General features: G+C 39.5%; 1 protein-coding gene across 1 annotated transcript in view; it reads left to right on the top strand.

Moving 5' to 3' along the window:
* Nucleotides 1–12516, top strand: part of LOC107290942 (3-hydroxymethyl-3-methylglutaryl-CoA lyase, cytoplasmic-like) — a gene marked incomplete at its 3' end in the record, with an annotated part of 46128 nt that overhangs the window by 17476 nt on the left and 16136 nt on the right. The window contains exons 5-6 of the mRNA XM_015819888.1: nucleotides 5078–5173; nucleotides 6499–6647. Coding sequence (XP_015675374.1) covers nucleotides 5078–5173; nucleotides 6499–6647 — 245 coding nt within the window. The remainder of the gene's footprint in view (nucleotides 1–5077; nucleotides 5174–6498; nucleotides 6648–12516) is intronic.

Here is a 12516-nt window from a genome sequence, read left to right as displayed (position 1 = left end):
GACCTGGCTGTTTCAGCAGGCAGGACTGGCCTAGGGGTAATTTTAAATTGGTTTTAATTGAATTTTAGTAGTGCGGCCGATTCGAATATTTATTTTTAATTTATCTTAGATTTGTATTTTGTATAATTGTTTTAACTGGCTGTAAGCCGCCCTGAGTCCTCCGGGAGAAGGGCGGGGTATAAATGAAATAAATCTTAAAATAAATCTATCTTTCAAAAGGCAACTGGACTTCGTTTTTCCTTTACTTTACTTCTCATCCAAGAAGCTTCTTCATTTCTGGAGAAGAACAAAACATCTTCAAGGAAAAACAAAGTCCGGTTGCCTTTTGAAAAAGCACCTTTGGGACATCCCACTGATATTACATTTGTTGCAGGAAACTTGGATTTTTTAAATAGGATTTTCCCTTTTATAAGGCAAATAGCAGCCTCAGGAATGAAACATGAATTTCTCTGGGAGAATGGCATGATGAAAAGTGAATGCTATTGATAGCCTGAATTCACAAAGCAGATCACTCAATCCTGCATGCAGCTTCTGCAATAAAAATAAGAGGTATTCACGTATCTTTATTGTAGTAAGAATATTGGATTATAAAGTTTATGTCTTCATTGTTTATCATAATGTTCCAAACATGGGACATGAACAGAATGAGCTTGTACCAGCATACAGAAAAGTAAATATGATTTCATAGTTAAAATGGAAACTGGGATAACTTTTGTGGGATGATTTCTATAACTAGAATAGAGCAATTGTATGATACTATTTGTTCAAAAGGGGCAGAAGCAATAGAAACAGAACAGTTGGTGCATTGGGGATTAAAACATTAAAACATCCTTGCCCACAAATCCAAATGAATGAATTTGGCAATACTGTGGAGAGAATGTGGGTTAACAATAAAAGCAATACTGTTGTTAATGCCTCCTATTGCTCTCCTCAATCAAGGAAGGTTATGGACAATGCCTTCCAAAGGCAAATTTGCAGAGGCATGAAGTGGTAGTTATGGAAGATTAATAATACCTATACTTATCTGGGAACAAACTTTGCAGCATAGTCCTTCTAGCAAACTCATGACACCTCATACTGACAATCTTCTGTAGAGGGTAGCAGGGGTGTCCAAACTTTTTTCAAAGAGGGCCAGATTGGATGAAGTGAACGTGCTGGAGGGCCGAACATTTTTCCGAACATTCTTTGAACCATTACAATTAAATGCAAATGAATTATTTTATGCCAAGTTAATTGCAAATGGCATACTTTCTCTTTTCTCCTTCTTTCTCTTTCTTTCCTCTTTTTCCTCTCCCTCTCTNCTCTCTCTCTCTCTCTTTTTTCTCTCTCTCTCTCTCTCTCTCTCTCTCTCTCTCTCTCTCTCTCTCTCTCTCTCTCTCTCTCTCTCTCTCTCTCTCTCTCTCTCTCAACAACAAGGATGCCCACAATAATTGGGCCACGAAGCGCAACTTCCCCCAGGAGGCAGAAAGAATTCGGGCAAGCTGCGTTTTGGAGATCAGGCCGGGGCTCAGTCGAGCCCTCGCGGGGCGCAATTAGGGGCGGCTCCGTGGAGTCCCGGATACCTGGCTCACGGAGGAAGCCGGCAGGGAGCCCACAATTAGCGGGCCTGCCAGAAGCGGCTGAGGTGGACACCCCTGCGGCACTCAGGTGGCCCCCGAGCTTCCCGCCGAGCCGGATGGGATTCCTGGCCAACCGGCCACAGGGCGGGAGCGGCTCCCTCGCTGGGGCTGCTTGGCCTCCCCGGCCGGCTGGCCAGTCCAGCCTTTCCAGGGCCAAATCCTGCAGGCTGCGATTCGCACAGCCCCGGTCCAGAGGAGCGCCGTCGCCCCAGTGGACGGGGGACTGGGAGGGGTAAGCCCCTTTCGATGCCCAGAAAGCAGCGCTTCCTCCCCTGCTCCGGGCGTGGGAAAATGGGCGGAGGTCCTGGGATGGCCAAGCGTGTGGCGGGGGCAGGAGGCAGCAGAAGGCGCCCAGGGCACCACGGACTGGCTCGGGGAGACGCGTGGCCGGCTCGGCTGCCCAGGCAGGGAGCGGCCTGGGGACGGCCCAGGGAGCGATGCCCCCGCTGGCCACCGCCCCAGCAAGGACTGTCACGCGGCCCAGCCCGGGGAGATACATGGCCGGCTCGGCTGCGCAGGGAGCGGCCTGGGGACAGGCCAGGAAGCAATGCCCCAGCCAGGACTGCTGCCTGGTACAGGTAAGCTGGGGGGGTGCCACCCGCCCCGCGGCCGCTTCGCAGCAGTGCTGTGCAGACTCAGAGCTCCCTCCCCCCTGCCACTGACCTTCCATTTCCGGCTCTGCTGCTGCTTGGCCAATGGTTGCGCCGGCTGGACATCGCAGGGGCTGCTCTCTCTCGGGGCTGTGGCTTACGGGAGGGCTGGCCCACTCAGCAAAGGCTCCAGGGGGGTTGCTCCCAGCGGGGATCCCGGGGCTTCCCCGCATGGCTCCCCAGCCACGTGCGCCTGGGACGGGGCCAGCCTGGGAAAGGGACTTCCTGGCTGCCCTTCTCCCAGGGGGCGGGGCACCCGGACGCAGGGCCAATGAGGAGCCCTGCGAGGGGGCAAGTCCCATGAGAGAGAGAGAGAGAGAGAGAAGTGCAAGTGCAAGTGCCTCTGTCTCTGTCTCTGTCTCTGTCTCTCTCTCATGGGACTTGCCGGAGGGCCGTGGGAGGGCCGCATTTACATAGAGCAGGGAGGGCTGTTAGAGGGCCGTATTAAACCGGAACGCGGGCCGCAAATGGCCCGTGGGCCGGACTTTGGACATGTCTGGGGTAGAGGAAGGCTCAAGAGAATCAATTCTCACTAAAACTCGAACATTTGGGGTTCAAATGCATGCACCAATTCAGAAGATTTTAAAGATTGCTATACAACTGAAAAAGAATTTTTCCTCTTGGGACTGATGGATAAACAGTTGAAAAAAATTCATGGCACTTTGTTTTTATATATGACAACCACAGCAAGATTATTGGACACACAAAGATGGAAAGATTTGGCAATATCTGCAACAATAGAGAAATGTTTGGTGAAGATGATAGATTTTGCTGAGGTGGCCAAATTGACCTGTTTGATTAGAGAAAAGACAATATCTATGTTTATCGCTGACTGGAAACCCCTTATTGACTTTTTGCATAAAACAGAAAAAAAATGTACTTATGCTCTATGATTTTGATGATTACATAGGCTAGCCCAGGGGTAGGCAACCTTGGCTCTTTTATGACTCGTGGACTTCAACTCCCAGAATTCCTGAGCCAGCTGGCTCAGGAATTCTGGGAGTTGAAGTCCACGAGTCATAAAAGAGCCAAGGTTGCCTACCCCTGGGCTAGACTATTAAAAGAAGAGAGTCACGATGTAATGTTGGAGAAAGAGGTAAATCTACAATTGTATTTACAGTATAACTGCTGTTAAAAAAAGATCAGAAGCCACTTCTTTGTATCTTTTTTCTTTATTTTATATTTCTCTTCTACCTTTTTTCTTCTTTTCTTTTTGCAGTTTTTCTCTTTTATTTCTTTTTCTGTTTTCCATCTGTATCTTAGTTTGTATTAATTTTTGTATATATATAAATTGTTCATGTTAGCCTTAACAAAATCAATTTAAAAAATAATTTTGGATTTTTCTTATTGTCATTTTATAGTGTAATATGGTATTCTGAGATGTACTTTCCTTCATGAAATATTTAAGGCAACCATAAGCTACTCTTTTCACTTCCTTAGTTTTTAAAAATGTTTTCTTAATTTCTTTTTTTTCCCCAGTGAGGCTCCTTCAGTAGCAAATTTGGTCTAGGTTGGCCATATACAAGGGGTGGAAAACAATCTCATTTTATTTCTATTTCGGTGCTGAATGTATAATATAACAGCTTGATGTTTGCATGAAATTTGTTTACATTCTGAGGCCACATTGCTTGCCAATGAAGCATGATCTTAATTGTATCCCCTTAGATCAGCCTTTTCTTAGATCATAAAATTACAGCTAGTTACTTTTCCATCTATTCTTTCTTAAAGGTATTTTGGAATTTTTACCATTTCTTTATAAATGTTTTCTTTGGCGATGATTTTTTTTAGTTAAAACAGCCAGAAGAAGTAAAGGGTTTGCAGTAGCAATGTGCCATGTAAAACAGAATCCCACACCTATAATTGAAATTGCCAAGAATGATAAACGGGTGCCACTGGAATGCTTATGGCTTAAGTATCCTATTGCATTTTGTACATGGATTGCAGAAACATTAATGTTAAAATAAGACTTTACTCTCAAGAAAAAATATCAAGAATAAAATTTATTGTATGAAATCTATTTGAAACTATTAAGTTTCATGGTGCTTGAATTGTACTTTCTATTTAGCCTTTTAACCATATTTCCAGGTGTCTCACAATATTCAAAATCACAAATGTTGTCACATTGGTTTCGTATTTCATTAAGTAAAGTATACTTCATTTTAAAGATTTGCCTTTTCCTAGGTGGTATGAGGGACATTCTTTATTTAATTAAGGGTTTAAAGTTTTGTTATGATTGCACAAATAGCTTGCCTTTCCTCTGCAACCTCAAGATGGTAAACATAGTCTCACTTCCTTTTACCATCACAACAAAAATATGGTCATTTATTTGAGCTGAGAATAAGTCCAGGGTCAGCAAGCAGCTTCATGTTGAGCAAGGACTCAAACTGCCTATCCTAAATCTCAATTCAATATCTTACTCACAACCAGTGGTGGGATTCAGATGTGTGAACAACCGGTTCTCTGTGTGGATGCCGCTTCCAGAAGTCCATTCTGGGCCTGGGCAACAAAAAATTAGCTACCAGTTCTGCGAAAGTGGTGCGAACCAACTGAATCCCACCACTGCCCAGAACACAGTTACTTGAAAACTGAGAGATACTCCTACATGTAGTACCATGTAACAACCATGTGCTATAGAGAGAAAGACAACAAATGTTAGTTATACTGACTATATTATCTGGCATACATTCTCAGTTTTATCTTGCTTATCCAGTTTGTGTATGTGGATTGTGCTTTTTGTTTTCTTTTATTAATGCCATGAGATAGGCATCAGATATTATAATATGACATTGTGAAATGATTTTTTTTAAGATGGCAGATCACACAGAAGTAATGAAAGGAATAAAACGATATCCTGGAGTCCATTATCCAGTCCTTACTCCTAATCTTCATGGTTTCCATTCTGCTGTATGTATGTATAAATGTATATGTATGTATAGAATGAAAATAACATGGTACAGATTGGGGAGATGCAAGTTTGAATCCACCTTTAGCCACAGACACCTATTGGGAGACTTTGGGCCAGTCATCTTTCAGCTTCGAGATAAAGTCAGGATAACTGTTAACAAATAAACGAAAGAACACTCTTTTTGATACAAATTAGAAAAAAAAAATCCTTCCAAAGCATTCCAAGAATTGTATATTTAGAAATACTAAATTACAGAATGCTTCCATTCTTGAAGTTAAATCCAAAATACATTAATCAAGATTTGGATTCCTTGAAATGTATGACTTGTGCCAAATTTTGGGGTTTATCCACATCTCCTGTTCGCTGCTGTGTGAAGAGAGCACATGTACCAATTGTTAAGGAAATCTCTTCACAGTAGAATATATATCTCATCATGTGCCTCCTGAGGAGGCAGGCAGAAGTGGGCTGAAGTGTTCCAGCATGGAACAACATGGTACCTCTGCTACCTTGTTTGTGGTGCTTGTCATGCTGTTGGGAAAATAGTTGGAATGTTCCCTCCTTTCCCAAACTGAGTCCCCAGAAATTGCAGTCAAGAGGATGATATTCTTATGACTGGACCAAATAATTATAATAAACTATAGTCCCCTTTAAATTCTATCACAGCCTATAGCATGGTTTATAAACTGTAATATATATTCAGTCAAGCTATTGAGTCAAAACAAACAAACTACATTATGGCTTATCCTAAGAGTAGCAATTATGCAGTCTGCTGTCATTGATTTTAATGGGTGATGATCAGGATCCACATTTTACCTCTTAAACTCCCTGACGCCTCCCCCTTTTGACACACACATCAAGCATGGTGACCCCTAATTGACAGAAATTGCATTACTCTGCCTTTTCCAAGTTTGTGAATGAGTTTCAGTTCACTCTGTATCTCCACTGACCTTTCAGAATAAAAGCCAATGAACTGGAACAAAGATTAAGAAATACTAGTGTAACATAATGCCTCATCTTTTCTATTTTAGTCTTGAATTCTTGCTACAATATGTGGGGTCTGATATTGGACACCACTGAGAAGATCTTAGTTAGCAGCAGTTCTTATAGCAGTAATGACTATCTAGATCTTAAATGGAAATAGTTTGCTCTTGGAATGACTTCATGTAAATTTGATTAATTATAGCTAGACTACTTTTTGGTTATTTTTTCTACAGTAGTCAGGAACTACTGTTAAAATAATGCATATACTACAATTGTATAGTTCCTATTTGCTTAAGAAAAATGATGTTTTTTTGTTCTCTTCTTGTTCTGTTTGCTTTTGTAGATAGCTGCTGGAGCAACTGAAGTGTCGGTGTTTTGTGCAGCATCCGAGACTTTTAATAAAATAAACATCAATTGTACTATAGAAGAAAGCCTGGACAGATTTGAGGCCGTAGTTAAATCTGCAAGAAATATGGACGTTCCAGTGCGAGGGTAATAATTATTAATTTTATTAATGTGATCATTTCTTTGCTATATTTTTACACTGACTAAAGAAATGGAGATAGATTTCTAATTTGCAGCACAATTTTTGGTTGTTTTCTCAGAAGTGAATCCTAGTCTATTCTGTTGGACATTCAGTATAAAATTTATTTTAAGATTGCAGTCTTAGTTATTCCATTTCTGCAATAAAGCTGTGTTTCACTTCAGACTGAAAAAAATACCTAGAGTTCCTCTTACAGCAGTACTCAAGCCCTTGTTAATCCCAGTTTACATATCATATCCATGCATAGCTTGGATAGCTTCTCTTGTGCAGTTTTTCAACATATTCAGTGTATTTGAAGAACTCCAACATTTTCTTAGGATCCATTTCTGGAACCCTCCGAAGAACTGGATATCTCCAGAGGTTTCTTCCTTCCCAGCAGTCTTTTATTAAATTTGTAGCAATTAAGGTGATTGGTAGTGAACTGTGGAGAAGCGTTTAGGGTGGATTGAATCAAATAATGAGTACATTTCAAGTTAACTCTTGTTTGAAATCCTGTTTTGTAATGAGTGCAATGCATTTCTGTTCTCTGTCTAAGGAGATTCTCAGTCATCCAGGTCATGGTTGTCCCAAAGGTGTTTTTTTCCAAAAAGCAACCGGACTTTGTTTTTCCTTGAAGATGTTGCCCTCCTCATTGAGAACGAAAGAAGCTTCTTGGATGAGAAGCGAAACATCTTCAAGGAAGAACAATGAAAGTCCAGTTGCTTTTTGGAAAAAGCACTTTTGGGACATTTCTGTTCTATGTAGTGTTTTCTCTGTCTAGACGTCACAGCAGGGACAGAGACTTGCTGTGAACAATTTTAATCATCATTTGCAGAAAAAGCTGATGCAATTTGTCTTGATCTGGATGCCAATGTTATAGCAGGACAGAGAGTTTTAGCATGTAATGTATGTGGAAATGACCACCACTGTCTTGCCCAATACCTTGTCCTTACTAAATGATTAGTTAAGCTTGGATGGGAGAGACTCCATGGCTAAGGAGGTGATTAATGTGTTTATCAGGTGGATTATGTTCCTGCTAGTAGTCATAAGGTCCTTATTGGAAAAGTCTCTTGAGCTGGAAGATCATTGTAACTGCAAGGCAGTCTCAAATTTTCTTGAGTAAAGGGTGAAGGCTCAAAAAAGATGTGACCCCAGTAGATTTGGATGTAACTGCTTCTTTGTTTAAATTTCTCCTGGGTTTTTGGTTGGGATATAATCCTGAGACTATTTTGGCATGTTAATGGATGACCTAAGCTGGAATATAGAAACTAGCTGTGGTGTAGGGACCTGATGGTTTTTCTAGGCTACTTAATGGCTTTTGATACCATCAACTTTGGTATAACTTTAGGCAATCTGGCAAGCTTGGACCTTTCAGAAATCACGTTAAGAATTTCAAGCTTTATATCCTGTTTTTCCTGGCAAATTAGAGTTTATATTGCAAGAATAGATCAACATCAGTGGGTAAATGTAATGGGGAAAAAAATCTCCTTGAAAGCTTTAGACAGGTTTCTTAAGTTCCATTGCTACAGCTGGACCGGCTTTGGTCCAAGGTCATGCAGCGTTGGTATATGTTCATGTAGATTTATCAGCTGACATATGGAAGCCTTGAACTGCTTATTGGCAAATATCATATGCTTACTATTTTTTTTTTTTAAAAAGATAGGTAAATATCATTATTAATTATTCATACATCCATTCTCCATATTTGTATATCCAGTCTAGTGTATGAAATTAATTAGCTGAAGTTTCAAAATGAGGAAAAGAAGTGGTTCATCTGAACAACCTGTAATTATTAATGCTTTGAATTCCTGCTGCAAGGCACAGTGAAGCTAAGCCCTGGATGGAGGGGCTTTGCAAATCATTCTGAAAATATTTTGTTCAGAAACAAAATCCCATCTGGATTTGCAAAGTTGCCACTACCTCGTGAAGGCTCAACATGAAAGTTTTGAAGACTTTCTGGTGGAAATGTCCTCTATGCATAAACATAGGGGAGAATATAGAGAACATATTTTCTCCGCTCTCAAGACATGGGGCACAATCGCCAACAGAACGCAACAGTGCATACAATTATTAATCAAAGTTTGAATATAGTTGTCCCTTTACTACAATTTTCACTTCCAGCAGAACAGATTAGAAGTAAACATGGCTGATTAACATGATTTTCACAATTATCTTAATTAGTAAATTTTGAATTGTATCATAAAGCAAATTGCCTATCATGGATAACAAAGTGAATAAAATTCCTGAATAATATAATGTCAATACTCAAAGTCGCTGCCCTAGTGAATGGAGTTTACAGATATTTATTATTACAGAGATAAAGGAGACATATTTTCAGACAGGTTCATGAATTCTACACTCAGCTATGGGTGTACAATTTAAGCAACCTTAGGTTTATTAATATTAAGATTTAAGAAACCTTGGGTAATATTGACGTACAATTTTCCCCTTATCTTTAAATGTTTAAGTTACCTAAATCATCACAGTGTTTGTAAGCTGTTTGGTAAAAACCATTGTACCCAAATAATATAGTGTACTGCTTCTATCTTATAATACTTTTTTTTCAATAACATGTCATCCAAGTATTTTTCCAACAAGGCATTCTAAACAACCATTTCAGGACTGTAGACAACTGTTACAAGCAAAGGATCTGGAAAGTGCTTTCTTCATGAAACGATATGTGCCAGCAAACTCTAGTCATCAGTGGCATTTGGACACCAGCTGCTGAGGTCAACCAAAAATGGAGGCTGTTCCTTTATTGATAAAAGAAATCCCTAATGGCCCTCAATCCACTTTTCCTACCACTTTAGAACATCCTATAAGACCACAGTTCAAAGAAATGTGCTAAAAATCCAGCCATCACATTTTTAAAAATATATTTTGTATGTTCAATTGGACTAAAGTCTCCCTGGTGATCTGATAATACAAATACACTGCACAGAAAGTTATTGTCTTTTAAAAGAATTCAAAGCTATATGAGCGCCTTCCCGATGTAAAAGTGTATATAATTACAGACACTCTCCTGATAGGAAATGTGAATGTGATCCATGAAAACAAAAAGCTTAAGTAAATATATTGTAATTAAACTAGGGGCAGTACAGCAGGTGAATAACATGTCACATTTAGACAACTTTAATTGCCTGCTAGCCAAGACACTGTGTGGGTGGTCTTGGCAAATCATGCTGTCTCTATGTATGATCTGACTCACTCAAAATATGGTGAGATGAAAATGGAGTAAGGATTGTAAAGCACAATGTTTATTTTTTGGACCTTGATTTACAAGAACTATTAAAATAGTCCCATAGTTCCTTGAATATGGTGTTCAGTCAGATCCAGGTCCTATTCAACATTTTTCCTTGGGAGCTAAACAGATGCCAATGGGATATCCACAAGCAGATCATGAACAGAATAGAATCTTCCTGTTATTTTCACTGAAAATATTTGTTAAGATGTGAACTACCTCCATTATAAAACATTCATAACTTTATATGTCATAAATTAATTTGAACACTTCTTTTAAGATATCCAAGGTAGCAGCCAACACTACATCATTTAATAGTAATCTAGCAAAAATTAACAGGGTGGGATAACTCTTTCTCTTTCTAAGTCTTCTGTTCGGTAGGTGACCCCAGGCTCTAGTTTTATGAGATACTCATAATACTTTGAGAGACTATGAACTTTACATAGTGAGGTTTTCCATGTCTTAATTTTGAGAAAGATGGAACTGGAACTCAACCTTAACATCAATCTGCAACCTGAAACTATCTTTTACCTAAAAAACAAATAAACTTCAAATCCTAAGTAAGCAAATTGTGATTCCACAAATGTGTCTCTATTTATAAGTAAAAGAGCAGTCCATTTGTGGGTGGCACAAGTGATTGACTTTACTTCCATGCAGGAAAATTAAATGATGTGCTTCATTTGTAAAGTTTAATATGACAGGAAAAGCATCCAATGTAATGGAAATATGAAGAGTCATTATCTGCTTAAAGGAAATGAAAATTATTTGTATTCGTTCACCAGCAGCGGAATTTTTCATATTAAGTAATTTGTTGCTATAAATGGCCATTATATTGTCCATGTTTGTTGAAGTTTGAAATCAGAAAATAGATCTACAATTATTTTTGGATTTTTTAAAAATATTGAGAATGGGATTGAGGAATGGCAGCAATAGTTTTATTTAAGTTTGAACACTCCTATTATGGAAATTTGTTGAATAAATTACAAAATACAGTAAGATTGAATCATCTAGGACAGTACTTTGCAATGAGCAACTTTGGAATACAGTTGAAACTATCCAAAGTCCTGTTCTTTTTTAAAGCTTTGCTTTCATTAGGAGACATTAGGAGACGTTTTTAAGTTATTATTACAATCTCCCCTTATTTCCTAGAGTTCTGGCAGAAATTATTTGGTGGCTTTATAATATAATATCCGCTAAGGAAATATCAACTGCCATGTTAAGAATTTGCTTTTAGGATGCATATCTGTTCTTCAGACATGAATTTCCAATGAAAATAAATGCTTCTACAATGAGTAGTGTAAATTATATTCAAATCTATATAAATAAAAATGTAAATGTTTGTTTGTTCAAAATCTTAAATCTCCGAAAGTTCTTCACCGATTGCTTTGAAATTTTGACACAACGTTGCATTCGAATACGCGCGTGTTTTATATACCTACTATTATATAGATGTCACACCTGAGACAGGTAAAAACATGCTTTTTTTGAAATCACCATCAACAAAGCTCAGGGCCAATCTTTAGAATTGTGCGGTTTAGATCTAGACACGGATTGCTTCTCACATGGACAATTATATGTTGCATGTTCTAGAGTCGGCAAACCAGACAATCTCTATATCTGCACAGACAATGGAACAACAAAAAATATTGTATACCCACAAGCATTGTGAAATTAAACCAGGGCTTTTTTTCTCAGAGAAAAGGTGGTGGAACTCAAACCTGGCCACGCCCTCATCAAACCCTAGGACCGCCCCTTTAGAGAACAGGAATGCAAGTAAAATTTGGGAGGGGCTATTTCCGGTGCGGCCGGCCCGGAAAAAGGTGCCGGAACGCGGTTCCGCCGCGTTCCGGCTGAAAAAAAGCCCTGAATTAAACATATTACAAACGTGCGCTTTCTCTTTTCTTTCTTTTCCATTTAACCAGACTGAGCCACAGCAACGCATGGCCGGGTACAGCTAGTACACAATATAATAATAGGAAACACAAGCATCTGTGTCTCAGATGAGATTCTGGGGGATCTCTCTGCATTTGGATGTGCTAGCATATCTCTCTCTCTCTCTCTCTCTCTCTCTCTCTCTCTCTCTCTCTCTCTCTCTCTCTCTCTCTCTCTCTCTCTCTCTCTCCCTCTCTCTCTCTCTCCCTCTCCCTCTCCCTCTCCCTCTCCCTCCCTCCCTCCCTCCCTCTCCCCTCTCCCCCCCTCTCTGTGGCCATGTGTGTGGCTTTCTAACCATCAAGAGCCAGACTTCTGTGTAGGACTGTTTCTGTTTGGGTTTATTTTCATTAATTGGAAGCTGATAAATTACCCAGCTATATTTTGTAAATGTTCCTTCTAAAGACCAATGTCCATAATAACTTATAGTTTCAGTTCCCAGAGATTTTCCAGATAGAGTTGCTAGTATTCCATCCATGGTTTTCTGTTCTTTTTTTAGATGAGAAGAAGCAGTGATTTTTTTTTATCACTCTTCCCACTGAGGCATCCAAAATAGTCTTTGAAAATACAGAAGAGTGCTATATATTTGCCCACAAAAGCTTAAAATTGACTTATATATATTTGGGTTGGGACTGCAAACTACCTGACGGACAAGAATGTGACTGGAG

Source organism: Protobothrops mucrosquamatus, unplaced genomic scaffold (assembly GCF_001527695.2).
Source record: "Protobothrops mucrosquamatus isolate PMUCROS unplaced genomic scaffold, P.Mucros_1.0 scaffold1011, whole genome shotgun sequence".
NCBI classification, from domain to species: domain Eukaryota; kingdom Metazoa; phylum Chordata; class Lepidosauria; order Squamata; family Viperidae; genus Protobothrops; species Protobothrops mucrosquamatus.
The sequence above is the reverse complement of the archived record's forward strand: the minus strand, read 5'-3'. Positions and strand labels throughout refer to the sequence as shown.